This window comes from Sylvia atricapilla, chromosome 8 (genome assembly GCF_009819655.1).
Source record: "Sylvia atricapilla isolate bSylAtr1 chromosome 8, bSylAtr1.pri, whole genome shotgun sequence".
Classification (NCBI taxonomy): domain Eukaryota; kingdom Metazoa; phylum Chordata; class Aves; order Passeriformes; family Sylviidae; genus Sylvia; species Sylvia atricapilla.
This window is the reverse complement of record NC_089147.1, coordinates 18,999,072-19,021,672: the sequence shown is the minus strand read 5'-3', so window position 1 is coordinate 19,021,672 and position 22,601 is coordinate 18,999,072. Positions and strand designations below refer to the sequence as shown.

General features: G+C 45.4%; 1 protein-coding gene across 3 annotated transcripts in view; it reads left to right on the top strand.

The window, feature by feature from the left end:
• Positions 1-8,478: 8,478 nt before the first annotated feature.
• Positions 8,479-22,601, top strand: part of LOC136364217 (broad substrate specificity ATP-binding cassette transporter ABCG2-like) — a 249,788-nt gene continuing 235,665 nt past the window's right edge. For 2 of the 3 annotated variants that reach the window (XR_010744113.1, XM_066323929.1), the window contains exons 1-11: positions 9,077-9,187; positions 10,691-10,974; positions 11,547-11,606; positions 12,911-13,025; positions 15,277-15,429; positions 16,137-16,294; positions 17,426-17,577; positions 18,758-18,874; positions 19,827-20,092; positions 20,635-20,717; positions 21,084-21,173. Coding sequence is in view for 2 of the 3 variants with exons in the window: in XM_066323929.1 (XP_066180026.1) it covers positions 10,691-10,974; positions 11,547-11,606; positions 12,911-13,025; positions 15,277-15,429; positions 16,137-16,294; positions 17,426-17,577; positions 18,758-18,874; positions 19,827-20,092; positions 20,635-20,717; positions 21,084-21,173 (1,478 nt within the window). In the remaining variant the exon portion in view is untranslated. Of the gene's footprint in view, positions 8,590-9,076; positions 9,188-10,690; positions 10,975-11,546; positions 11,607-12,910; positions 13,026-15,276; positions 15,430-16,136; positions 16,295-17,425; positions 17,578-18,757; positions 18,875-19,826; positions 20,093-20,634; positions 20,718-21,083; positions 21,174-22,601 lie in introns of those variants that run through there. The other variant, XM_066323930.1, reaches the window with a different exon arrangement.

Below are 22,601 nucleotides of genomic sequence, written 5' to 3'. Positions count from 1 at the left end.
TTTTTTTTCTCCTCCACATTTAAATTAAAAAAAAAATTCATATGCTAAATTGTAATTGAACAGAGGAGCTATGTGCTAATGGCCTCAAATAATGCACACAGCCCTTTGTAGTCAATTCATCAGGTATTCTCTGTGTTAAAAGGCACAGAGGAAGGTTCTTACAAATTATTTTTTAAGACCTTGTTTTAGATCCTGGCTTAAGGGCAGACTGTGGTTGCCTAGGTATAATTGCAGAGCAAGGAAAAGATTTTCTGTTTTTTTGAGGACTCAAAGAGTGTCTGCCTTTTCCATGGGCTCAAATTACGGGATGAGACAGATATCAAATTCTTGGGATGCTGATCTTTTAGGAACTAAGTCTGGCACTCTGGGAGGGGTCCAAGCAGCAGTTGTCTGCTTCAGGTGGTTGAACCTGTGCTAGTAACTAGTGTAAGATATGTTGCTGGCTGGGGCTGAGCTCCTTAACCTAGAAATAACTACTGTGAGGGTAACAGGAGCCTGAAATCAGGTTCTGCCAGGAAAATGAAGGTAAAACTTATTATCTATAAAGCCTGGCTTTACAAAGCCTCAGATTTTTCACAAGGGAGAGTGTTTAGCTGCTTTGTTCAACAGAGAAGATGATTCAGAACCTCCCTTTCTGCACTGCCCACTTTCTTTTCTGTTCCCCTTCTGAGCTGTGACAAACCTCAAGACCAGCCCCACAGACAACCTCCCACTGAGGCAGGGATGCTGCAGCCACAGCAGCACAGCGTAAGAGCCCTGCCTGCCACTACACACCAGAAGATAACCTTCACCCCCCTGCTCCTTTCTGCACAGGAACTCCCATAACTATCAGGGAAGGCAGGTGGAGAGGTGTGACAGCTGAGCTCAGATCCGTGGGACAGTGACCAACAGCATCAGGCAACCAGCTCCCAGGCACTGAGTGTACTCTTTAGAGCAGCAGGAGGAACAAAATGGTAATGCTCACATGCAGTGTTTGTTCACGCCCAAAACTTGGGAAGCCAGTTTTCCCCTGCAAAGGGAGAGCATGGGAGTCTCCACAGGGCCACTGCTGCTGGGAGAGATGTCTGCCTTTCACTTTGCCTGTCTCTGGTAAATGCAGGAGACTCTAGCCCAGCTTGCCAGGGCTCTCTCTTTCTCTCTGACAAGAAGAGCCTGGCAGCATCCTCTCCCTTGGACTTGGGGGACAGCAGTCAGCCTGTCATGTTGAGGAGCTCTAAATCAGCTCTGGCTGTGATCAGACAAGAACTGCAGGCTATAGTGGTCTCCCAGGTCAGCTTTTTTCCCCCTTCCTGGCAGAAAGACTACCTCTCCCTGTGCTGTGATTTTAGTAGTGCTAGTGGTTCACAGTGTAAACAATTTCTGTTACTTACATGTGCCTGTGTCTGCATTAATCTCGTATTTCTTGTACATCTTCATGCCAGTGTGCTTGTCTGTTCTTTGTCCATGCTGTCATGTATACGACGTGTCCTAGAGCAGGCAAGGAAATTACTTGTCCCCAGCATTTGCTTTTGTGCAATTGTCAATTGTTTTTTTCAAGCTGGTTCAGAAATAACATCAATACACCAAATGTTAAGCTCATACAGCTTTTCTTTTCAAATATGTGTTGTCAGACCTCCCATCAGGAGCCAATATTACTTAGATGATACATGTCTGATGGGTAAAGTAAAGTATTTCCTCAAAAGAAAGGTGCATGACTGGTTTGTTTCAACCTGTAGAGGGTAGCCTTCCAAACTGTACTGTGCCAGCTGTGCTTAGAAGTGGTTAAAATCTTTGGGAAGAGGTTTGGAAAAGTATCAAGTGTTTTTAAGAGATATCAGCAGTTATCACTGTTATTTATGTTGGCACTAGCAGTGGATGTGGTCTGAGGCCCACAGTGGCAAGTGTTGTGTGTGCTCCTGATACAGAGCCAAGGGTGTCCTAGCCATGATTTCAAAGTACTAGTCGGGCAGAGAGAGATTCACGGATGTTGGCAGGGAAGAGCATGGCAGGCAGGGATGTCTGAGATAAGGCTCAGGCATCTGGCAATAAGCATGCCCAAACCAGCCGTGGCCACGAGCATGGAAAGCTCCTGGTTGTGTCTCTGCTGTGTCTCTCCAAGGACAGGCTGCCATAGTCTTAACAATGAGCAAGCCTAACTTTTCATGTTTAAAAGGAACACATAAATCCCTGACCCCTCACAAATACAGCCAAGCTTCTAGTTACCTAATCAGCCTGTTTTGGTTTACCAGTAGATGTCAGTCAACACTATTCACAACCCTTTGCACCTAGAGTCCCTTCTCTTCTGTTTTCAATGGACAGAAACAAATGTGTCATTTGTTTTACTGAGATACAGACACATTACCTTCGTGGTGACAGAGAAAGAAGCAGAATCCATGGCTTCCAGAAGGTAATTTATGATACTATACTCACACTTGAGTATTTGTTGCAAGCTTTATCTATCTCAGGCAGGTTATAATTCTCTCTACAACCTGTAAAAAGGGTTTGTACAGGTTTTGTTCATTTTTTTTTCAGTCCTGTGAAAAGTTCTTAATGAGTGCTATTATTAGCCGGGAGCTGCTGCTAACTGGTCAGTGTCTAGCACAGAGTGTTGTTAGCTCCAGGCTGCCCTGCCCCTGTCCGTTTTACGAACACGCCCTAGCAGGAGTCATTCACAAAAGAAAAGAGCAACATCAGGCAACAACTATCAGTATTCAGAGTTTATCAGCAACTAATGAAAAAGGGAGGGGAGTAGCCAGTACCTGATGATCTAGCTGATCATCAAGCCCAGAGGATATGCCATCCTTCTGCTGGTCACAGAAACCCTAATTCCAGGTCTCCAAACAGGAAAGGGAGGAGCCTGGGAGTGCGGGAGCACTAGAAGTAAGAGGAATTTCAGTGCGTGCCAGGTCCAGACCCCATTCCGGGCTCAGGTTAAGGGATATGATAACGTGAATGTGCCAGGTTTTGGAGAGACATGGCACACTTCAGCGTTTATGGCTCTGCTTATGGCCCGTTTCCAGAGATGGCAAATGCCAGGCGTGGCTCACTGCCTGCCAGCCAGGCTGTACACATGCCAGGCACTCAGGCAGGTGACAGAAGGGTGCCAGCCCCGCGGGGTGCGGTGAGGTACAGCCCAGCCCTGGCTGAAGAGTGCTCAAGGAGTGCAAAAGTTCAGTTGACAAAACAACTGTTCAGCAATGGGTCTCCAGCCTGAATCACCCAGCTTTGCTGAGGCGTGCCATAGCAAGTTACCAAGAGCCTGAGTGCATGGCAGTCACAGGGCTCTACAGCACAGGATGCCTCAAACAGCTCTGGATGGTGCTGTTCCCTGGCCACTGCCAAGAAGATATTGATCGCTACTCTGATGGTACACTCACCTCTAGGTGCCACAAGACACAGCAGCCTAAGAAACAGCCACTCAGAGCCATGCAAAGAAGGAACTTGAAGCTGGCTTTGCTTGTGCTGCCTGAGAAGGGACTGGGAAGCCATCCCAAGTGATCATTTCCATTGGCTGTGAGTCCCTGCGGGGTCCCCTCCTGCAAAAAGCATAATAAATTACAGTAAAGGGCAAGCTCAGAGAGTAAACCTCCATATCCGTGCACACACATACCTGCAGACATATTGCTGTAATGCTGCAAACCACCCAGGTTGTTCAGACACGTCTGGAGTTCACAAAGAGACCAGGCTTTGAAAGCACATACAAAGACTTCTGGGACAGACAAAAGGGCAGAGCTTCTTCTCTGTGTAGTTTCCTACGCAACTGAGAAGTGTTACAGCAACAAGAGATGGTAGGCTTTCTGAATCCTTTCAGGAATACTGCCTCTTCTGCCTCAAAGAGTTTTATTCTGTTCGGGCCCAGGAGAAGCCATGCCACCAGCAGGCATTCCTTACCATTAAGAGAATAGGATGACCTTACTGTAAAACAGAACAGTACTTGCTTCTGTTCTCTTACCAAATACTCATGAGGAGGGAGAGATGCGCCCAAATATTCAGCATTTGGGCACCAGGACTTATGTCCACGTGCTGTGGTCAGGATCCTTGTCATGACACAGAACAAGGAACACCAGCTAGAGCCCTCTTATGTCTCCTTCATCCTTAGCCTGGTGACCAAGAATCGTTTGTGAATACGTCTTTTCACACGCTTTAGGAGACGACAGTGTTCAATTTCTTGTCCTGTCCCTCCTCCGTGAGTCATTAAGATTTACTCGTTGACCCTTCTCTCCCACTCTGAGTGCCTGGAGGAGCTACCCCTAGATGTGCAGCTGCTCTGGTGAGAAGCTAGGCTCAGTGTCATTAACACTTGCCACTCCTGCTGTTCTACACCCAGACTCTCACTGACTCTTCATTCAGACTCACCTTGGCATTTCTGTTGTGACTCTACTCCCCCTGCCTCTCCTGATTACTGAGAATTACTGAATTACCTTCAGCCTTAGGACATCTCACTGGCCTTCAGTGGCTCCTGGGTGACTCTGGGCTCCCTCCGCCCTTTTTGCCTGCACTTGTCATCTCCACTTACACAGCCATTTCAAATGTAGGAGAGAAAAATTAGGTCTGGAGAGGAGCACAACAGCACATTCAGAAAACCTGAGATGCCCTGGGCAAGACAAACTCCAGGCAGTAGCTATTCTGAAAAAGCCAAATACAGAGATGAGTTGGGACATAGTGGAACATAACCAGTGAGGCTAGATGGAAGGTGAGTACAAAGAACTCTGGCATAAGAAGCTTAGGAATGTTCTGCTTTTTCCTGTGGCATTACTGGGTGAGTTGTGCAATCAAGTGCTTCCTTTTATTTGTTCTCCTCCTTGTTACTGCCTTCATCTTCAAGACAAAAATCCAAACATTTAGTCTGGCTTTCTGTTTTGGGTTATCTTTGGTAACACTTGCTACCTGGTGACTCCCCATTTATCTTCCTCAGTTTACTTGTTTATAGATATGATTTTCATGCAGTCTGCATTAGAGTAGGGGACAGCTGAGATTTCTGAGCCTTTGCATTTTTTCTTTCACCTACTGTGATGCTGTGCCCTGTGTCATGGCACAGTTGTTCTCTGTCAAGGTCATATAGCACTGATGGGCCTCTAGGAAGGCACAAAAGAAGGAAAGAGTTATGGATGAGACAGAGCTACTTTCCTATCTCTCCTCCAGAATGCAAGCTGTTTGCTCTAATGGTATATCACACTTATTGCTGTCTATGGCCCCTTGGGGGAAGAACACTCTGCAACTCTGGGTGTACAGCACCTACTGCAAAAAAAAGTCTGAATATGTTCGGGGCTGCCACAACAACAACAGCTCAGGCCTTGGGAGTGGATAAAAGTTAAACAGTTTTTAGGAATGTCTCATAGGGCAGCCTGGACTCTGCTCCTGAGGAAGGAGGTGAAATGCCTACGTAACAATGAGTATGTCAACATTCATGTCTAGCAAGGGAACTGACCTCTGCAGAGCTGAGTTGGGACAGATAAAACACACTTTAATCCTGTTAGCCTCCTGCAGGCACTGAGGCCCTCAAAAGGGAAGCAGAAGGATGGAGTGCCCATTCCTGACTCACAAATAGCAAGACAAACTGTACTTGAAGGAGTCCTGCACAGGAGCTTGGGTTGACTGTGGGAGAAAATTGTACTGGGGATTGTGTGTTGTGGCCTCAGTGCTTGGTGCACTTCTTGGTCTGAAGTCCTAGGCTTTGTCCTAAAGGCTTGAGAATACTATAGGGGCAGTGGTGACTGGTGTCTCTCCCAGACCTGCTTGCCTAGAGAGGACATGGGTGCTTTCTTTCTCCTTAGCAGGCTTCTGAACACATTACTAACAGCAGCAAGTAGGAGTGATAAAAATCTGAGCACATTTATGGTATCATCTTTTTAACTCCTGAAGAACGGTCATGGTGGTTTACATGCACTAGGCACTTTATCTATGACATCATTGGCTGATTACTTGCTTTACCAGATAACACCTGAGTGTAATTCTGTTGGTCCTGTAGTTCAATTATTCATGATTTCTGTCAGAATGAAGCCCATGATATGTCAGTGTAGTGTCCTAGTTAAATACTGATTTCCTTTACTCTTAGATTTGCTTGGACCCTTTCTTATCTTTAACCAATTAAGGATTTAGTGCTACTATGAATTCAGATAATGGACTAAATGATTAACAAAAAGTGACAGAGTCAGATTTCTTCTACATAATCTGCAAGTCTTGCAAAAGTCAACTTCCCCAAGGCAAGCAGCACTTTAACCAAGTAAGGGAGGCCAGTCAGCACTAGCTTTGACATGATGAGCAATCAGGGTGGAAAAAGCACAATGAGGTTTTTTTGTGGTAGTAAATCTGTAGATGCATCAGATTCAGTACATCACACACATCTGTACAGGGTGTGTCTTTTGGAATGGTTTACTGGAGCTTTTGGAAAAGAAGAGCCCAGGAAGTATCACTCAAGCACCATGTCTGGTATTGCTATTCTGCATTGATCTCAGAGCTGTTTTTATACAGAGAGCACTGGGTTCTGCTTATTGATGCATCAGTAGAGAAGGCAGTAGTACTAATCATCATACATTATCTCCTGGACATATTTCTTATGCATTCTCTTGCTGGTTCAAGTCCCTGAAATATTTTATGAGCTTTATGAAATTCAGTATTAGGTAGGATTAAAAACCACCCTGGATCCTCCGGTCAATGAGAGCAGCATGCTAAAGAAAGCAGCAGAGAAACAGCAGAACTCCTCAAATACTCACTTTTTTCTAGATTCCTTCCTCCATGCCCAGGATGGTATCATGATCCTTCCTGCTCTGCAACCTTGTAGTGGCAGCCAAATCAGAGGCTAAAGGCAGCAGGACCTAAGGAGCAAAAACAAAGATCTCAAACATGTGCTAAAACTTGCATGAGATCTGAAACATGACCCTGGCTGTTCTTTCTTTGCTATCACAACATATAAATTTGAAGCCTGTAGCATTATTTGTGTAATGTCAGTAAATGCACCAGGGCACTATAGCTTGGTGCTTTCTAGGGCTTTACACTGGGCTAATGCTTTTGGGTGTCTTTCTGTGAAGACCACATCCTTTAGACTTCAGTAAAGCCTGACAGTTTGCAGGGCAAATGCCCCTCTTAGTGGATGAGGAGCACAAAGCACTGCTGGCACACCCACCAGCCTACACAGTGGTGGGCAAGAGAAAAGTACAGTAACATCAGGCTGTCATCAGGCTTATTGTGAGTATTTCTTAAATAACTACAGCCATGGCCACTGTTTTCTATCTCTGTACTGGCAGAAACATCCCTCAGCAACACTATCAGCTAGATCAACTGGATTAGTAACATGATAGTTGAAAAATACTGCTAATTGGGGTGGGAGATGGAACAGGCTCTCCTTGAAAAAGCCTAGAAGACTGCTGCTTGAAGAATGGGCTAGAAAAAGCCAGAGCCTCCAGCCAGATCCTGTATTTGGCAGACTTATATCCCCATATCTGGGGTCTCTGCTTATTTCTTTGTCATTGGGATGAGCTTAGGCACAGGGGACAGAGAAGTGGATTTTCCATTCCACGAAGTGTGGGAGGAGCAGTAGTGTTTCCCAAAATTACCAGCAAGAAGGCATCTACCATCTTTGTCTGAGCTGATGTGCAACTGAAGAATAACCTGAACTTTTAATTGTGCTCCTCGAGTGAGCTGTTCTCCTGCACCACTGTGCAGGCACTATGTGGAGCAGCAAGTTCATGACTCAGGAAATGCTCACCTTTGTTCCCAAGCACACAGGCTGTGTTTGTCTCACTGTTCAGGCACATGACAAGAGAAGATTGCCTCTGCAGCTTATTGAGGGGTAGTGAGTATTTAGGATTAAAATATTTTTGGAGAGAGATGTGCATGCTTGGTGAAACACCAGGGCAAAAGTCTTCAATGTAGGCAGATTTTCCTTGAAAGAGGAAGTTGAATCACATAGGAAACATGAACTCAAGTCCACTTCTGACCCACAGAGTGACTGAAGATAACATTCAGCAAGCCTATGGCAAAACCTGCTCTTCTGAGAGATCTCTAGGGCTATTTCAATACCCCCATAAACCTACCAGCTGACTCCTGGCAGTCCTGCAGAGCAATGCTGCTTCATAGGATGTGGGTGTCTTCTGCCTAATGCATCAATGGCATTGAGTATATCAACACACCCAGAGGAGGCAGGTCTTGGAAAAGGGAGAGGTGAGCCTTTTGAGATTCTATTATTGTTATTGATTGGATAGATAGAGGTATGTTTTACCCTAGCCTTAAATTGATCTAGTACAAGGTGTAGTTAGAAAAACGCAGTGCTGTACAGAGCTGCAGAGGGCAGTCAAACCGGAGGCAATTAATATGATGACCTGACAGCTTTGCTGTAAATCATATTTATAGGCCATAAAATTGGCTTTTCCTGTATTCACAGCATCAAGGAGCCTGGGGAGATAGAGCTTATTTATAAAGACAATAGTGCTTGGGAATGGGGAGACAAGAAGGCTTGACCACAAACTGAAGGAAATCCGATACTCCTGATTTCGCACGTTCTCCCAGCTGGAAACACATGGCAGCACAGACAGGCAACCTGAGGGGCAGCAGGCCCAGCAGGCTGTCCTGACCCCCTCTGGGCCCACCAAGGAGCACCCTGCCACGGAAGAGGTGAGACTGGAGTGGCACCGTCACCCTGGGAAGGACTGCTAGGGCTGCAGTGGCCCCAGCTGACCCGGCTGGACCGGACTCATGCCCCGGGGGCGATGACCTCTCCAGGAGGTGGGAGGGCAGGAGGGGCAGCGGGCGCTGCCTCCCCGTCCCTCCCGTGCCGGCGTGCGCAGGGCCCGGGGACATTTCGCTGGGCTCCTCGTGTCCGACTCCCGCTGCCCGCGTCGGGGGTTCCCAGCGAGCGAGCACCGTGCCTTCGCCCCGCTGCTCTCCCCGCCCCGGGAAGGCGGGCTGACGGCGCCCGCGGCACCCCGGCACACGGGGGCTGCTCCGCGCCGCCGCCCCGGGCCCAGCGCTGCCGGCGGGGACGGCGCTCCCGCAGCTCGGCCCTCACGCAGCCGGGCTCGGCACCGCCCCGGGGGTCGCGCCGCCAGCCGGGCCGGGCTCCATCACCGCCGCCTGCGCCCGCGACCGGCGGGGCTTGCGTGACACCGCCGGCACTCCCCGCCGCCGCTTTATGTAACCCGCCGCTCGGACCCGCTTATAAAACCCGCCAAGGCAGAGCCGCCGCCACTCGGAGCGCCGCGGCAGCCGCGAGGTAACGGCGCGGGCCGGGCCGGGCCGGGGCGGGGGCGGCCGAGAGCGCTCCTGGCGGGGCCGGGGCTGGCCGCGGGCCGGGGGAGGAGAGCGGAGCGTGGTCGGCCGGGCCGGGTCCTGGTTTAGCAGCGAAACCAGCCCGCGGAGCGTGGGTGGGAGACGCAGGGGCACTGCCGTGAGGTGCTGCTACAGCCCGAACCTACCTGTAGCCTCTGCGAGGCTTTTCTCATCCTCCTGCCGTCCGTGCACGCATCCGCTTGCCGGTGCTAATCGGTAGCTGTACAAAAACCAGCATTAAATAAAGGGTGTACGGTGAGCTAAACCACCGAACCTAGCCAGGACAGATAAAAAAAAATGTTCAAAAGTCTCACAAGGTCTTTGTCCCTAGTGTCACTGTCGTCCTATTGGTTTTTCTTTGCCCATCATCAGTTGTGCAACCTTTCAAGTGTATAAGCCATCTCTTGCTGATGTAACCAGCATATCCTGTGTTGTCTCCCATAAGCAAGTCTTTCCCAGGGGTGACTAGCTTTAGAGTTCAGTATGGGTCCAAACTAAACAACCCTTCCTTTGCCCCTTATTTTTATTTTACTTATACGGGAAAAAAAACCTTATGCAACCTGTTGAGCTTTCCGTGATAGGAAGAGGCAGAGAGGAAAGGACAACTCCCTTTTCTTTAAACCTGTTTTTTTAGCTCCAGTTTCCTAATACGATGACCATCTCTTCCTCCCTGAGAAATCCACTACTGCTGTAGTGGTGATCCTACTAGTTATCACCCTCTCAGTCCTGGGTGGAAAGAAGCGCAGATGGTGGGAAAGGGGTGGTTGATGGGATACTTCTACCTTCACGCAAAATCCAAGGAAGTAGCAATGGATGTGTTTTTGGACTGGTCTTTCTCCTTGCTCTTTTAACGTGATGAACACCTTGGCTTTCCCCAGCATCACAGTAATTTTAGCATGTGTAATTGTTACTTTAATCACATTAGTATTTCTGAAACAGACTTGTGCAGCAAACAAAATGCTAGTGACTGGCTTTCATTTTCATCATCATGAGCGTTTTTCTTGCTGTGGTTCTTTTTATGGATTCATTAATAGGTTTTCCCTGCTGGCTTTGTTGGGGGGAAGGGGTTAAGTGTGTTATGACTGAAGAAGGTGAGCTTGAGTCTCTTTTAATGGTAACAGCTTCCATTAGTAGTAGTGACTGTGTTGCAAAAGATGGTGACCATCACAGGTAGGCTTGGTTTTGCCTCTTTAGATGGCCTTTGAGCAAGCATCATTTACTTCAAGAACATACTTCTTGTTCTTAAAGGTTAGTTCTAAATCTGTGGGTTTCCGTGCCTTTGGGGACTACTGGATGCCTTCCGGTGCGGATGTCCATCCTTTTGGAAACTTGGCATGTGTACGATTGGTGTGGTGTGCATGAACTTGCTCTTCCAAGACAGTTTCTGGAGAAATCTTTGTTCACATACCTCCTTCCCTGCGTGTTTCTGTGTTCTTCGTCTCAACAGATGGGAACTGCTCAAAACAACAGTGACCTCAAAAATCTCCATGCAGTGGAGCTTGATCTGTGTAACAAGGACATGATGTCAGACACATTTGATCACAGCATTATTTCTGTTGGAGAAGAGGAAGGAGCAGGCAATTTCCAACGTTCTGTTCCAACACAAGAGTCCCTCCGATCTCCTCGTGGCTCTGTTGTCAGTTTCCATAATATCCAGTACTCTGTTAAGCAGCGCAGTGGATTCCTTTGCAAACGGAAAATCGTGGAAAAGAAGATCCTTCATGATGTTAAGTAAGTGTTTGCTTAAATGAAATACTAGAGGGTAGGAATTAATCTGCTGCTGTGAACCAGTGACCTCGTGTCACCTTCCAGATCCAGCTGTGCTGGTACAGAAATTACTGCCCTCCTGCCAGTCAGCAGTTCATGTAAGTGCTTTGATTTGCTTTTAGGCAAAATATCTGGGATATAGCTGAAGCAGTTTCAGTTACTGATCTGAGCAAATTAGGACCAAATTTGTGTGAACTCTTCTGCCAGGAGATCTGAGGGTTCCTTTAACTATGGTTCAAGGTGCAGTCAGAGGAAATGAGCAACAGAGAGCAGTTGTTGCTTCTTTTCAAGACCCTGTTGATCAGGGAAGACACTTCTGTCTTTCGTGGATTGCTTTTTATGTCCAGTTCTGATTCTGTTCTGATTGGCAGTCTGGGACAGAAAGGAGAAATGCTTACTGATTTCAGGTTTAAGAAGTTTTTAATCTCTGAAGTTTTTCTTCCAACAGCATTTTGTTCACATCTCACATCTACTAAATACTGCATGTGGGTCCTTGTAAATGTCCTTATTTGTAAACAACTTTTTTCTTCTTCCAGTGGCATTATGAAACCAGGCTTGAATGCTATCCTGGGGCCAACAGGCAGTGGGAAATCTTCGTGAGTACCTTCTGCTCCGTTAAATGGACAATCAGCTGTTCAAAGTATATTTGGGATTCTGAGGGTTAGGAGAGATGTGAGGTATCTGCATGCTTAGACCTGAGCATGCCTTTGAAAAATCTGGTGATACGGTTTGACCACCTGCTCCTCTGTTGGCTTTGCTGAAGTTCTTGCACTGTGACTGTGTCACACCCCTCACCTGCTCCAGTTGGTGCTCCATATTACTGCAGTCATCTTTAGTGTTGGCCTGAGTGAAGATACCAGGCAGAACTGGGGTGACTGGAGCTCAGATGCAGGCTTTGTTCTGACTGGTAATGGGGTGTGGGATGGGGCATAACCTCCCCTGGGGCATGCAAGGTGTCACTCCCTCTGAACTCTCGGCAACAAGACGTCCTTGAAGCTGTTAGGCCAGACCCCTCTCTGACAACTGACAGGAATATGGTGTAATGCAGTCTGTAGGATACTCTGGATCCTTAGCCCAACTTGGCTGTGGCCTGCTGGTGAGGCTGTACACATGCTTAAGTTGTTTGGATGAAGGCATAGAGAAATACCATGTAGACCATCTCCATCCAGTGCTAATGCTGTTTTCTCTCCTGTAGTAAGAGAGCTCTTTGTCACTGTCTGACTTTAAGAATGTCAGACACTTGTAAATATGGCCAGGGTTTGCACAGGTGTGTCTTTGTGGTGACCGCTTTTTTCTTTGTGGTGATCTTTTTTTCTAAGGAGACTGCTGATTAATCAGGATGCTTTCAAGAGCAGTACTTCATCAGGGCAGTTTACTTATCTGGCAGACAGGCTGGCCTCTGCATTGGCAATAAGGAGAATCCAGTGAGAAGTTAAAAAAAAAAAAAAACAACAACTTTCTAGAATTAATCTTAACTCTTGTCTTGTTTACACCCATATGGATTAATTTCCTTGAGATCAGAGAAGTTAGTTCAGTGCTCCCCTGGCTGGAGAGCAGCCTGCAACGACTCAGCAGGGTGCTTTTGTCTCTGTGCATTTGAGGTTATCTGTAAATACACAGACCAAGTTTATGTCTGTAGGGGGTTGACTGTTGTGAATTGTGAGCGTCTGTACACTGCCATACTGCTGTGGCACACCATGTGCTGGAAAATCCTGGATGTACACCAGACTTTCTGTACAAAGAGCTAAAGTCTGCAGAGTAGGGGAAGCCCCTTCCTGTGCCCTCTGGTTTGCGGCACACTGTGAGCAGGCTGTAATTCAGTTCTGGCTGGTGGTACTTACTCAGTCAAGGGTAAAAGCAGCAGTTATTGCAAAACCTAATGCCTGGTGTTTGTCTGAAGTCTCCTAGATGTGCTGGCTGCCAGAAAGGACCCAGCAGGTCTGTCTGGAGAAGTGCTTATAGATGGCATCCCACAACCTCCAAATTTCAAGTGCATCTCAGGATATGTTGTGCAGGTGAGTAACTGCCTTCCTGGAGGCCTGGGAGACCTTGGGATGGAAGACCACATAAGAAGGGGAAACATGAACGACTAGTTTAGGTAATTTTCAGTGATCCCTTCAGGGCCTGATTTGATAACTCAGATGTTACAGTTTTTAGTTTTTATCTGGGATATGGAAGACAATAGGATCAAGCTGTCACTCCAGGCTGGTCAAGCGCAGAGGTGTGTCTTCCCGTGGCCACATGATTGCCCAAACTGCTGGGCTACTGTGACTTGTCCTTTGGGCTCTACCCTGAAGTACTAGCAAAGATTTTTAAAAAGGGAAGGAAAAGAACCATGACACCCAAAATCTCCTGTTGTTAAACTCAGAAGCAGTTCTAGCTGGCAGAGGTACCTTCAAACTATCAGACAATAATTCTAGGAAATAAATAGATCCCTGCTGTTCTTCCTCTGATTCTAGCTGGCTGTGACAGAGGTTCATTCCACTCGGAGACAGGAAAAGCCAGCTGAATCTGCGGAAGTGGGTGGAGGCCTGGACCAATAATAGACCCTCAAAGCCCTGAGGGACCTGGGGAGAAGGGGATTCTTGGCAATCATATCAGCAGCCAAATCTGGAAACCATCCAGGGTTCTGACTGCAGGCAGATGTGACACAAGCTGCTGAAAGCTGCCAGCTGGGGGGCTCTGGGAGGATCTGTGGGATGAGACTGGTGCTAAATCTTGATCCTGCAGGTCAGAGATCCCCAAATCCTCAGTGGTTGATGAATAGCCAGTAAGTTTCTTGCAAGCGGTCCCAGTTTGAGACATTTGTCTCTGAAATGTCCAAAGCAACCAAACATAACCTTAAAATGATAAATAACTTGGTGAAACATTAAATGGTCTCTCCCCCTTCCCACCTCATGCAGTACTCCCTGGATCAGTAAAAATGGAACAAAAACTACCAACACTGGAGTCCTAAATGCATAATTATAGGATCATTTTTATGCAGAAAAGCATATAGGCATGGTAAGTCATACGTTATCCTTATAAAACTGCTGGTGGTCTCTCCATTCATGCTCTGAGAGTGAAGGTGTCATGGTGTCAGGTGTCACTGATGGCTATGTTTGGTATTAAGCTTAAATTCACAGTTTTGTTTCCAGTGTAGTGACCCAGCAGTTGTATTGGTAGATCTGAGAGTTGTGAATGGGAGGCTGGAGTCAGAGACTGAGGGGTTGTGGGTAGGGAAGGTATGAAATGCCTAAACCATTCTTGGCAGCAGAGCAGCACATTCTTGTCTTCCTCTGTTAACTCCTGTGCCAAACATTGTTGACTGGTATATCGTGTGCTAGTGATGCACTACATCTGATGTGGGCAGAGTCTCAAAGCAGGCAAGAATGTGCTGCCCCTCAGCTTAAGGGACACCTTCCAAAGATGGCTGTTGTAACAGGCATGTTTCTCAGCAGCTACCAGTGTTGCAGCCCCTTTCTCGTCATATGATAGGATACAGAATTGGTACAAATCCCAAAGTGGGAGTGATGGAGACGCATGGAGCTCTGAATGGACCTGAAGACAAATCTCTGTTTGGCTTATGGTTGTTGCAAGTTGCTGTAGATTGCTCAGCTCTGTCAGCTGGATAGATTTGATTCTCCCTCAAAGTGCACACGACTGTTGAAGATTTGTAACCGTTAGAATAAAGTCTTAGTTCCAAGAGTTGTACATAGCTGAGACATGGCAGCAGCATCTTGGTGCAATATTGTTGCTTCTCTGAGAAACTGCTGCCAGTGAGGAACTGGGGAATGATCCTTGTTGGCAGCTGAACTCAGCAGATGCTCTGGTCCACAAGGTCCCATGCTTATAACTGGGAGCAGAGCTGACCAGAGTGATTCCCTGAGTGTGTCTACTTTGAACATTGAGCACTAGCAATGTCCTTTGGCTCCAGCTGGACTGACAGAAGTTTAACTCTACAAAATCAATACCTGCTCTGCCTCACTTTGGCTAGTGAGAAAAATGCACATGCAGTACCAAGCAGCACTGTCTGCACTTCTCAGCTTGAAAGCAGGCTGAGGGGGTGCTTGGAGTAAGCTGTGGGGCCTGCAGAGCTGCAGTCTTCCCTTGACTGCTACTGAAGGACTTTGAATTTCATGTCATGTAAAATTTGAAGGAGAAGTCGTCCTTCAGTCTGGGTTCCACTGTGGTCTGCAAATGGCTTATCTGGTAACTGCCACTGAGGCACTGTGGTGCCCACTCAGCAGCTGAGGAGTCTTTCCAACTATCCATTTGTACTTTCAGGATGATGTTGTTATGGGCACGATGACTGTGAGGGAGAACCTGCAATTCTCTGCTGCGCTGCGACTCCCCAGCTCCATCAGCATTAAAGAGAAGGAAGAGCGAGTCACTCAGATAATCAATGAGCTGGGATTAAGCAAAGTGGCTGATGCTAAGGTGAGCAGAAAAACACCTTTCTCAGAAACCATACTACCTCTGGAAACTGAATGACTTGTCTCTGAGCAGTATGGTGTATGTAGTGCAGTTATAGGAAGCTAAACAGGAATCTGACTAAACCATGTTGCATGCAAGAAATCAGTCTCCAGCTCAGGAGGGAGCTTGGAGAGAGGCATTTGTATTTGCTACTAAAAGGGGAAGATTTTGGACTATGTCCAGCATGTTGTATAAATTCAGAAGGGAAAAAGTCACTTAGTCATTGCATCTTGGAAAGTTGTTTAGTCACTTCCTGGCTTTGTGGAACAAGACAAGAAGATTGTTTTCTCATTTCTGAAAGCTCCGAGGGATGGAATACTGGTCTTTGATGGAAAAGTTCTGTGCAAAGCTTGTATTAACAGGCAAGCTACCAAAAAAAGGCATCCCCACATACCAATGCCTCCTCTGAATGCTGTGGCCTCACTCTGTCTCCTCCTTGTCCGTGTCATCCTTGTTCCCTAAAGTCATAAGGCACCTGGTACCTCTGGAAATCAGGCTCGGCATACTGCTACACAGTCCCTCACACTGAGTCAACCTCACCTGCTGCTGGCCCTACAGTTCATTAAAGAGACACTGAAAATGAAAACGGCTGCTGAGTGTGGAAGGCCCACAACTCCAGAGCATGTACTGACTTAATCTTGTTGCAAATATCTGATTTCTTCTGCTTGCAGGTAGGAACTGAATTGATCCGGGGAGTGTCTGGAGGGGAACGGAAGAGAACCAACATTGGGATGGAGCTCATCACAGAGCCACCAGTCCTTTTTCTGGATGAACCAACAACTGGCCTTGATGCCAGCACAGCCAATGCAGTCCTCATCCTTCTGAAGAAGTAAGAATTCTTCAGGGCTGTGTTGCAATTTTCTTGTCAACTCATTAGTGAAAAGAGGAATTTTCTCATGACTGAGTAGTCCTAGTGCTCCTTAAAAAAAACCAAAACCAAACAAAACCAAAAAAACCAAAAACAAACAAAAAACCCCCAAAACAAGCAACAACAACAACAAAAAACCACCCCAAAACAAAACAACTGAAAAAGAATCCCTAGATTATTTGTTTGGGTCTCTTCCAAAACCTTTCTAAGCTTATGGGAATCTTTCCACAGCAAGCATTGGATTAGAGCCCAAAAAGCAGATGTAGCTTGGACAGCTTCCCTTTGTCACAATGAAGGGTGGACTGGGAGGTCAGGTCTTGACATTTTAATTTCTTGGCCTTCCATCTGAGTCTATTACCAGACAACAATCTTGAACTCAGATAAAACTTCACCTGCAGATTTACCCTCAGTATCCTGTGTTTTGGAGATGAACTGTCTTCTGACAATTAGAACAAAGTTACATGCAAGGAGGACAAAAGAGGCTTATTTAATGAGAATGACTTTCTAATCCTTCTTCTCGGTTTGTGGCATGTTGTCTAGTTTTGCCTGTGGGGGTTGCTTTGTTCTCATATTTGTGGATAAGTCTTTCATCATTAAGAGTCCTTTTTGGGTATCAGTGCTAAAGCACTTGAAAGAGCATCTCACAAACCTCAAGGAAAACTTGTTTTGAGTTTTCTTTAGAGTCAATCTTCAGCAGAAGAGCTAAGAGAAATCTCAGCTGGCTAGACAGCCTGATAAATAACACCTGTGATGCCATTAAGTGCAGTAGGACTGTTCCAGTTAGGCTGACATCTGGTATAAAAAACATGTAAGGAGGGTTTATACACAGCTGTGGCCTCAGGCTTTGGTAGATACAGACTACATCATACTTTGGCTACCTGGACTGCAGTGATGGTCTCCTATAATGATGGGTGCTGTCTTCAAAGTCTTGCAGGCAGCATCTGACACAATGACAGAGAAGGGAGAAATGGTTTTTCTGGGTCAAGACCCTGAGACGTTGCCAAGTATTTGTCTTAGATTTTGATACTTGGGGGTTGCATTCCTGAAATTCAAAGTGTGGTGTACTTAAGAGATGTTTTGCTTCTATTTCAGGCTCTCAAGAAGGGGGCGAACCATCATATTTTCCATCCATCAGCCCCGTTATTCCATATTCAAGCTGTTTGACAGTCTGACATTGCTGGCTTCGGGTAAGGTGCTGTACCATGGTCCTGCCAAGCATGCCCTGGAGTACTTCAGTTCTATTGGTAAGTCTTCCATGCCAAGAGCAAAAGCTACTGGCTCATGAGTTAAATCCGTGTGTAAATTCTTGCCCTAGCATGGGATAACAGGCCCATGCTTTTCTATCTCTAGGATGTTAGAGACTGTACACACACAACGAGCAGTGTTATGTTAGAACAGGAAAAAGAATGAGAAACCTGGAATTTTTCAGACAAGATGGCATGCATCTCACTTGCCTTTGTTTTGCCCTGCATGAGGACAAAAGCCAAGAATCACGTGGACATATATAAGCATGATGTTCAACAGACAAGATAATGCTTGTAGTTGTACCAGGTCTTGGTGGTGGATCCAGTGGTTTTTGAACCACAGCCTGCAGATTGGCAGCCTTCCATACAGATTGATCCAAAAATATGCTCTAGACTGAATGCAGGTAGGCAGCCAAGAGGACATAATTATGGTGTGTCTTAAGATGGGTTAATAGCTGCATTTTTGGGTGGCTCACTCTCTCCAGGTGAGCAGGTGTCTTGACTGCAATGAACAGAAAATGTAGAGTGAACTGCCAATCTGTAGATGCAACCGTGGACACGGTAGATTGAAAGTTTTCCCTGGCTTTAAGGGAGGTGCTTTAACCAATATCAGTACTTCTGCTCCTCTTAGCCCATTTCCTTTCTCTCAGGGAAGCTGTAGAAGCCTCTTTGCGTTTGTTTGTTTTTAATTTCCTCCTTGTCCCATATTGAGACATGTATTAAAAGAAGCTGCTCTTGGACAGACCTTTCTCATCCTTGTGACCAGGGAAACACCAACGAGAGTTGAGCCTCTAGAAGTATCTGAGGCTGTAGAGCAGACATCCAGGAACCTTTGCTGAGGAACTGTGTCTTTCAGAGTGGAATGTGGTTGAACAGCACTGGGAAGGAGGCAAGAGTTGTCCATACTGAGCTGTGGTAGAAGCAAGTTAGAGATTCCTCCTTACCTGAAATGAGTGATTAAGCAGTTTGAAGCTCTTTAGATAGCCTGGATTTACCATCTCCTAAATCCCGTCCATCTACTGCTGTAAAGTAACACTTAGGAAAAGCAGTGAAGTTTTCTGGTAACAGAGTTATGGAAAAGTGATATAGTATTAGACCTGACCTTCTGAGGTATGCCCTTTGCAATGCAGACATGTTGCATGTGTGGTTTTGGCTTGATCTGTTCTGTTTTTTTTTTAAGGATATGAATGTGAACCCTTCAATAATCCAGCTGACTTCTTCCTCGATGTCATAAATGGGGATTCAACTGCTGTGGCAGCAAGCAAGGGCGATAACAGACCTGTGGACACAGGAAAAGGTAAATTGCAAAGGACAAATCCACTGCTGGCTAGTGTAGAGGAGAAATTGTATGTGGCAATGGCAAGGTTTTATTCTCTGTGTTTCCTTGAGTCTAAGGGTATTTCATGATCTTACTATTTTTCCTAATAGATATGCTTTGTTTTGGGCTTCTTTAAAGAGATCAGAAAAATTTTTAAATGGATTTTTTTTTTCACTTCAGTAGTATAGGTGAGAATGATAAATACCAAAAATTAAAAAAACCCAAAAAAACAAAAAAAAAACCCCAAAACAAAACAAACAAACAACAACAACAAAAAAAAAACACCCCAAAAAACCCCCCAAAACAACAAAAAAACAAAACAAACAAACAAAAAAACCCACCAACAAAACTGTGAGGCAAAACCTGGAAAACCTAGAACTGCTTAGTCTCAAGGGGCTGCTGGCAAATTTTCAGTCACATAAGAGGCTGCTGCAGAGAATACAAGGTATATAGGCTAAGGAATGCTGGATTTACAGGAGAGTGAAAGAGATTGGAACTGTTAGAGAACAAATTCTCTACCAATATAGTGAGTGAAACGTTTGGAAATACTTGTTTGGGGATCATGTAGCACATTGTTGACTGAAGGACTATAAGGGAACCCATTTTGTAAAGCTGTTTTTGGTGATGTAAATCAGAGCAAACATTGATTTTTCCCAAATTCAATGAAACAAAAGTTTTCTGGTGTCATGGTATAAGAATATGACTATTTTGTGCCAGAAAGAATGGGCAGATTAGCTAGGTTCGATTAAAATGTAGGAAAAAACGTAGCTCTCACTCAAGCTAGCTCTTAAACTCAGAGCTAAAGCTTGAAGTTCTCTGGGCATTTCTGCCTTTTTCTTCAGCCTCTAGAATTGCTGAGCTTATTAATGGGCCATATCTGAAGGTCAGGTTCATAGGGAATCACAAGCCATATCTTGTTTTTCTCCTTCAGAAGCGAGCAGTGAAAATGGAGTGGCAGAAGACAACGCTGATAGCGGTGTGGTAGATATGCTGCACCAGAAATACCTCAGCTCCAGCTTGTATCAGAGCACAAAGGAAGCACTGGGGAAAGTAGAGCTTGGACGGGGAAGCAAGCAGAGACTATCCAAGCTGGAGCATGAGATTACCTATGCAAATGGATTCCTCACTCAGCTGTACTGGGTGTCCAAGCGTTCCCTGAAAAATCTCATTAGGAACCCACAGGCCTCCATTGCACAAGTAGGTAGCAGTTGCTAAAAGTCTCAGACTTACTGATCTCCCTGTCATGATCTGCAGTTTGTGTGACAGAATCATGTTTTCAAAGGCAGTTAGGGAAACACAGAAGTCCTGTGCCACTGTCATGTAAGTGGAGTGAGATGTCACAAAGTCAGCTACCTTTGTGGCCTTTGGAAAAAATCTTCAGTTTGGTTAAGCATGAGGACTACTGCACTGAAGATTGGATTGTGGGGAGAGTGGTCCATTCTCTAGGTCTTCTAGGATGATACTAATTTTGTGCCTCACTTTAAACTCGGTTATTCTATAAGTGTGTTTCTACTAAACTCTCCTAGCCAAAGAATGAAGTAGGAAAGTGAAGAGGTTAAAATATGAAAAACTGTCATAAGGATTTTAATTGTGTGTGTCAGAGGTATACATTGCCTGACAAGAGCAAGTCTTTAGGCAGGTGTGAATCTTAAACCCTGCATATGACTTAATAATGTTAGTTCTGAATTCTTTTACTTACCTGAAGGATTTCCTTTTTCCTTTCTTCATTCCACTTTCAGATTGCAGTGACTGTAATTCTAGCCTTGGTTGTGGGTGCTATCTTTTTTGGTGTAAAACTGGACCGAAGTGGCATTCAGAACCGGTAAGATGTAAAGCCACAGCTTTGCTCATTTTTCTATCTGTACCAGTCAGGTTTGAGGCACAGAGAAGGAAGGCCTTGGGATCCACTTGAAATACAAAGGAGGGTTGGGTTCACAAGTCTCAGTGCACCTCAGCATGGAATTGGCAGGGGTTGTAAAGGGGCCACAGTTCTGTCGTGCTTGCACATAAGTACAAAGGGGACGTAAAAGATAAAGGATACAGCTAAGATTTACAGTAGCACATTTAAATGTCTCTCCATTCTGTGGACAGAGAAAAGCACTGACTTGATGGTGTGATGATGTCTGAAGCTGCCAGTGTTTGATGTGGTTGTTCCTTCACTTTTCCACTGTTCTGTTTTGCCTTCTAGGGTTGGATCCTTGTTTTTTGTCACTACAAACCAGTGTTTTTCCAGTGTCTCTGCAATTGAGCTATTCATCAGAGACAAGAAACTATTTGTGTAAGTAGTGAGGCACTTGGACTGTCTCATACCCTGGAATGAGATGGGGCAGTATCTTACACACTGAGCAAAATTATTACCACCAAAGACTTGATTGCTCCCTTGCAACATCAGATTGTAATAGTAATGCCAAGTTAGTCTGTAGAGCAGGGAGCTGAAATGCTAAGAGCTGGGGGAAGCAGGAAATGCCTTTACTTGCTTGCTATGTGACAGTTTACTGCCTTTCCTGCCCACTTTTGGTAACAGCTGGTTTTGAGGTTTGCTTGTGAATTTTGCAGACTGAATCCTTTCTGCCCTCTTTCTCACAAGGGCTAACACACAGTCTTGCAATAGTCCTAAAGTGGCAAGACTGTGCAAAAATGGAGGGAGAGTTTCTGGAAAAACTTTGTGAGGGACGCTCAGATGAAGTGGCTGCTCTCTGGCTTACAGGAACTTGTTAATAATCAAGTGCATCTCTCTGTTTAGAGGGATGCTCTTGATTATTACATTGTTGTTATAAGTAATTACTTAAATATATTATTAAATATAGTTATTGTATTTATTACTTTTATTTACTTATAATAGTATTTATGTATAATATCTTTATAATAATATTTATATACACATATATGTATATGTTTTTGTATGTGTGTATATATATGTAAATGCCTGTAGATATAGTATACACACATATACATGCATATTTGTTGAAAGTGTAGTTTGCGTATTTTGGAGATGCCTCCAGCTCATGCAATAGAAGGGCAAGAGACAGATCCTGTGCAGTAAAAAGGAATCTGGAGATTTATGCCTGGAATGTACCTGTCCACCCACAGGCTGCTCAGAGCAGCTTGATACTGTCCCTAACAGCTGCTCAGGAGTGAAATCCCCCCACACTGCCAGTTCTTCCTAGTCTGCCCTGCTTGCCAGTGTAGTGTACCAGCTGTGTCAGTGGGGATTTAGGCACCTCACTTGTCAAAGCATCTTTTCATGAACTCCATTAAGCAGTAAAACATGCATAATGACATTTAATTGCCCTGTGAAGTGGAGGTGAGTTGATATCCCAAAGGTGTTTTCCCATTGTTGGGTATCATTACTTCTTCCCTGGAAGCAGCTATATGAGTTAGCAGTGGATGAAGTGTTCTTCAGTTTATAGAAGTCTAATGGTTCCCTGTGCTCTTGTATTAAGAATCTTTTTCTTTGAAAACAGACTTAGGAGTTTTTAAATGATATTTTACTTAGCAATCATACAGTCTTTCATTCACTTCCTTTGGAGGGTTGTCGGTTTCCCTGCAGGGTCTGAGAGACAGATCAGCCCTTTTTTCATAGTGTCAGTGGTAGCACAGAGAATATAAGCAATTCTGATAGAGAGGAGTCAGTGGAAGAAAGAGCAGAAAACAAATCAGGATAAACCAAACACGCACTCTGAGCCTGCTTCCTACAGAACTTCTA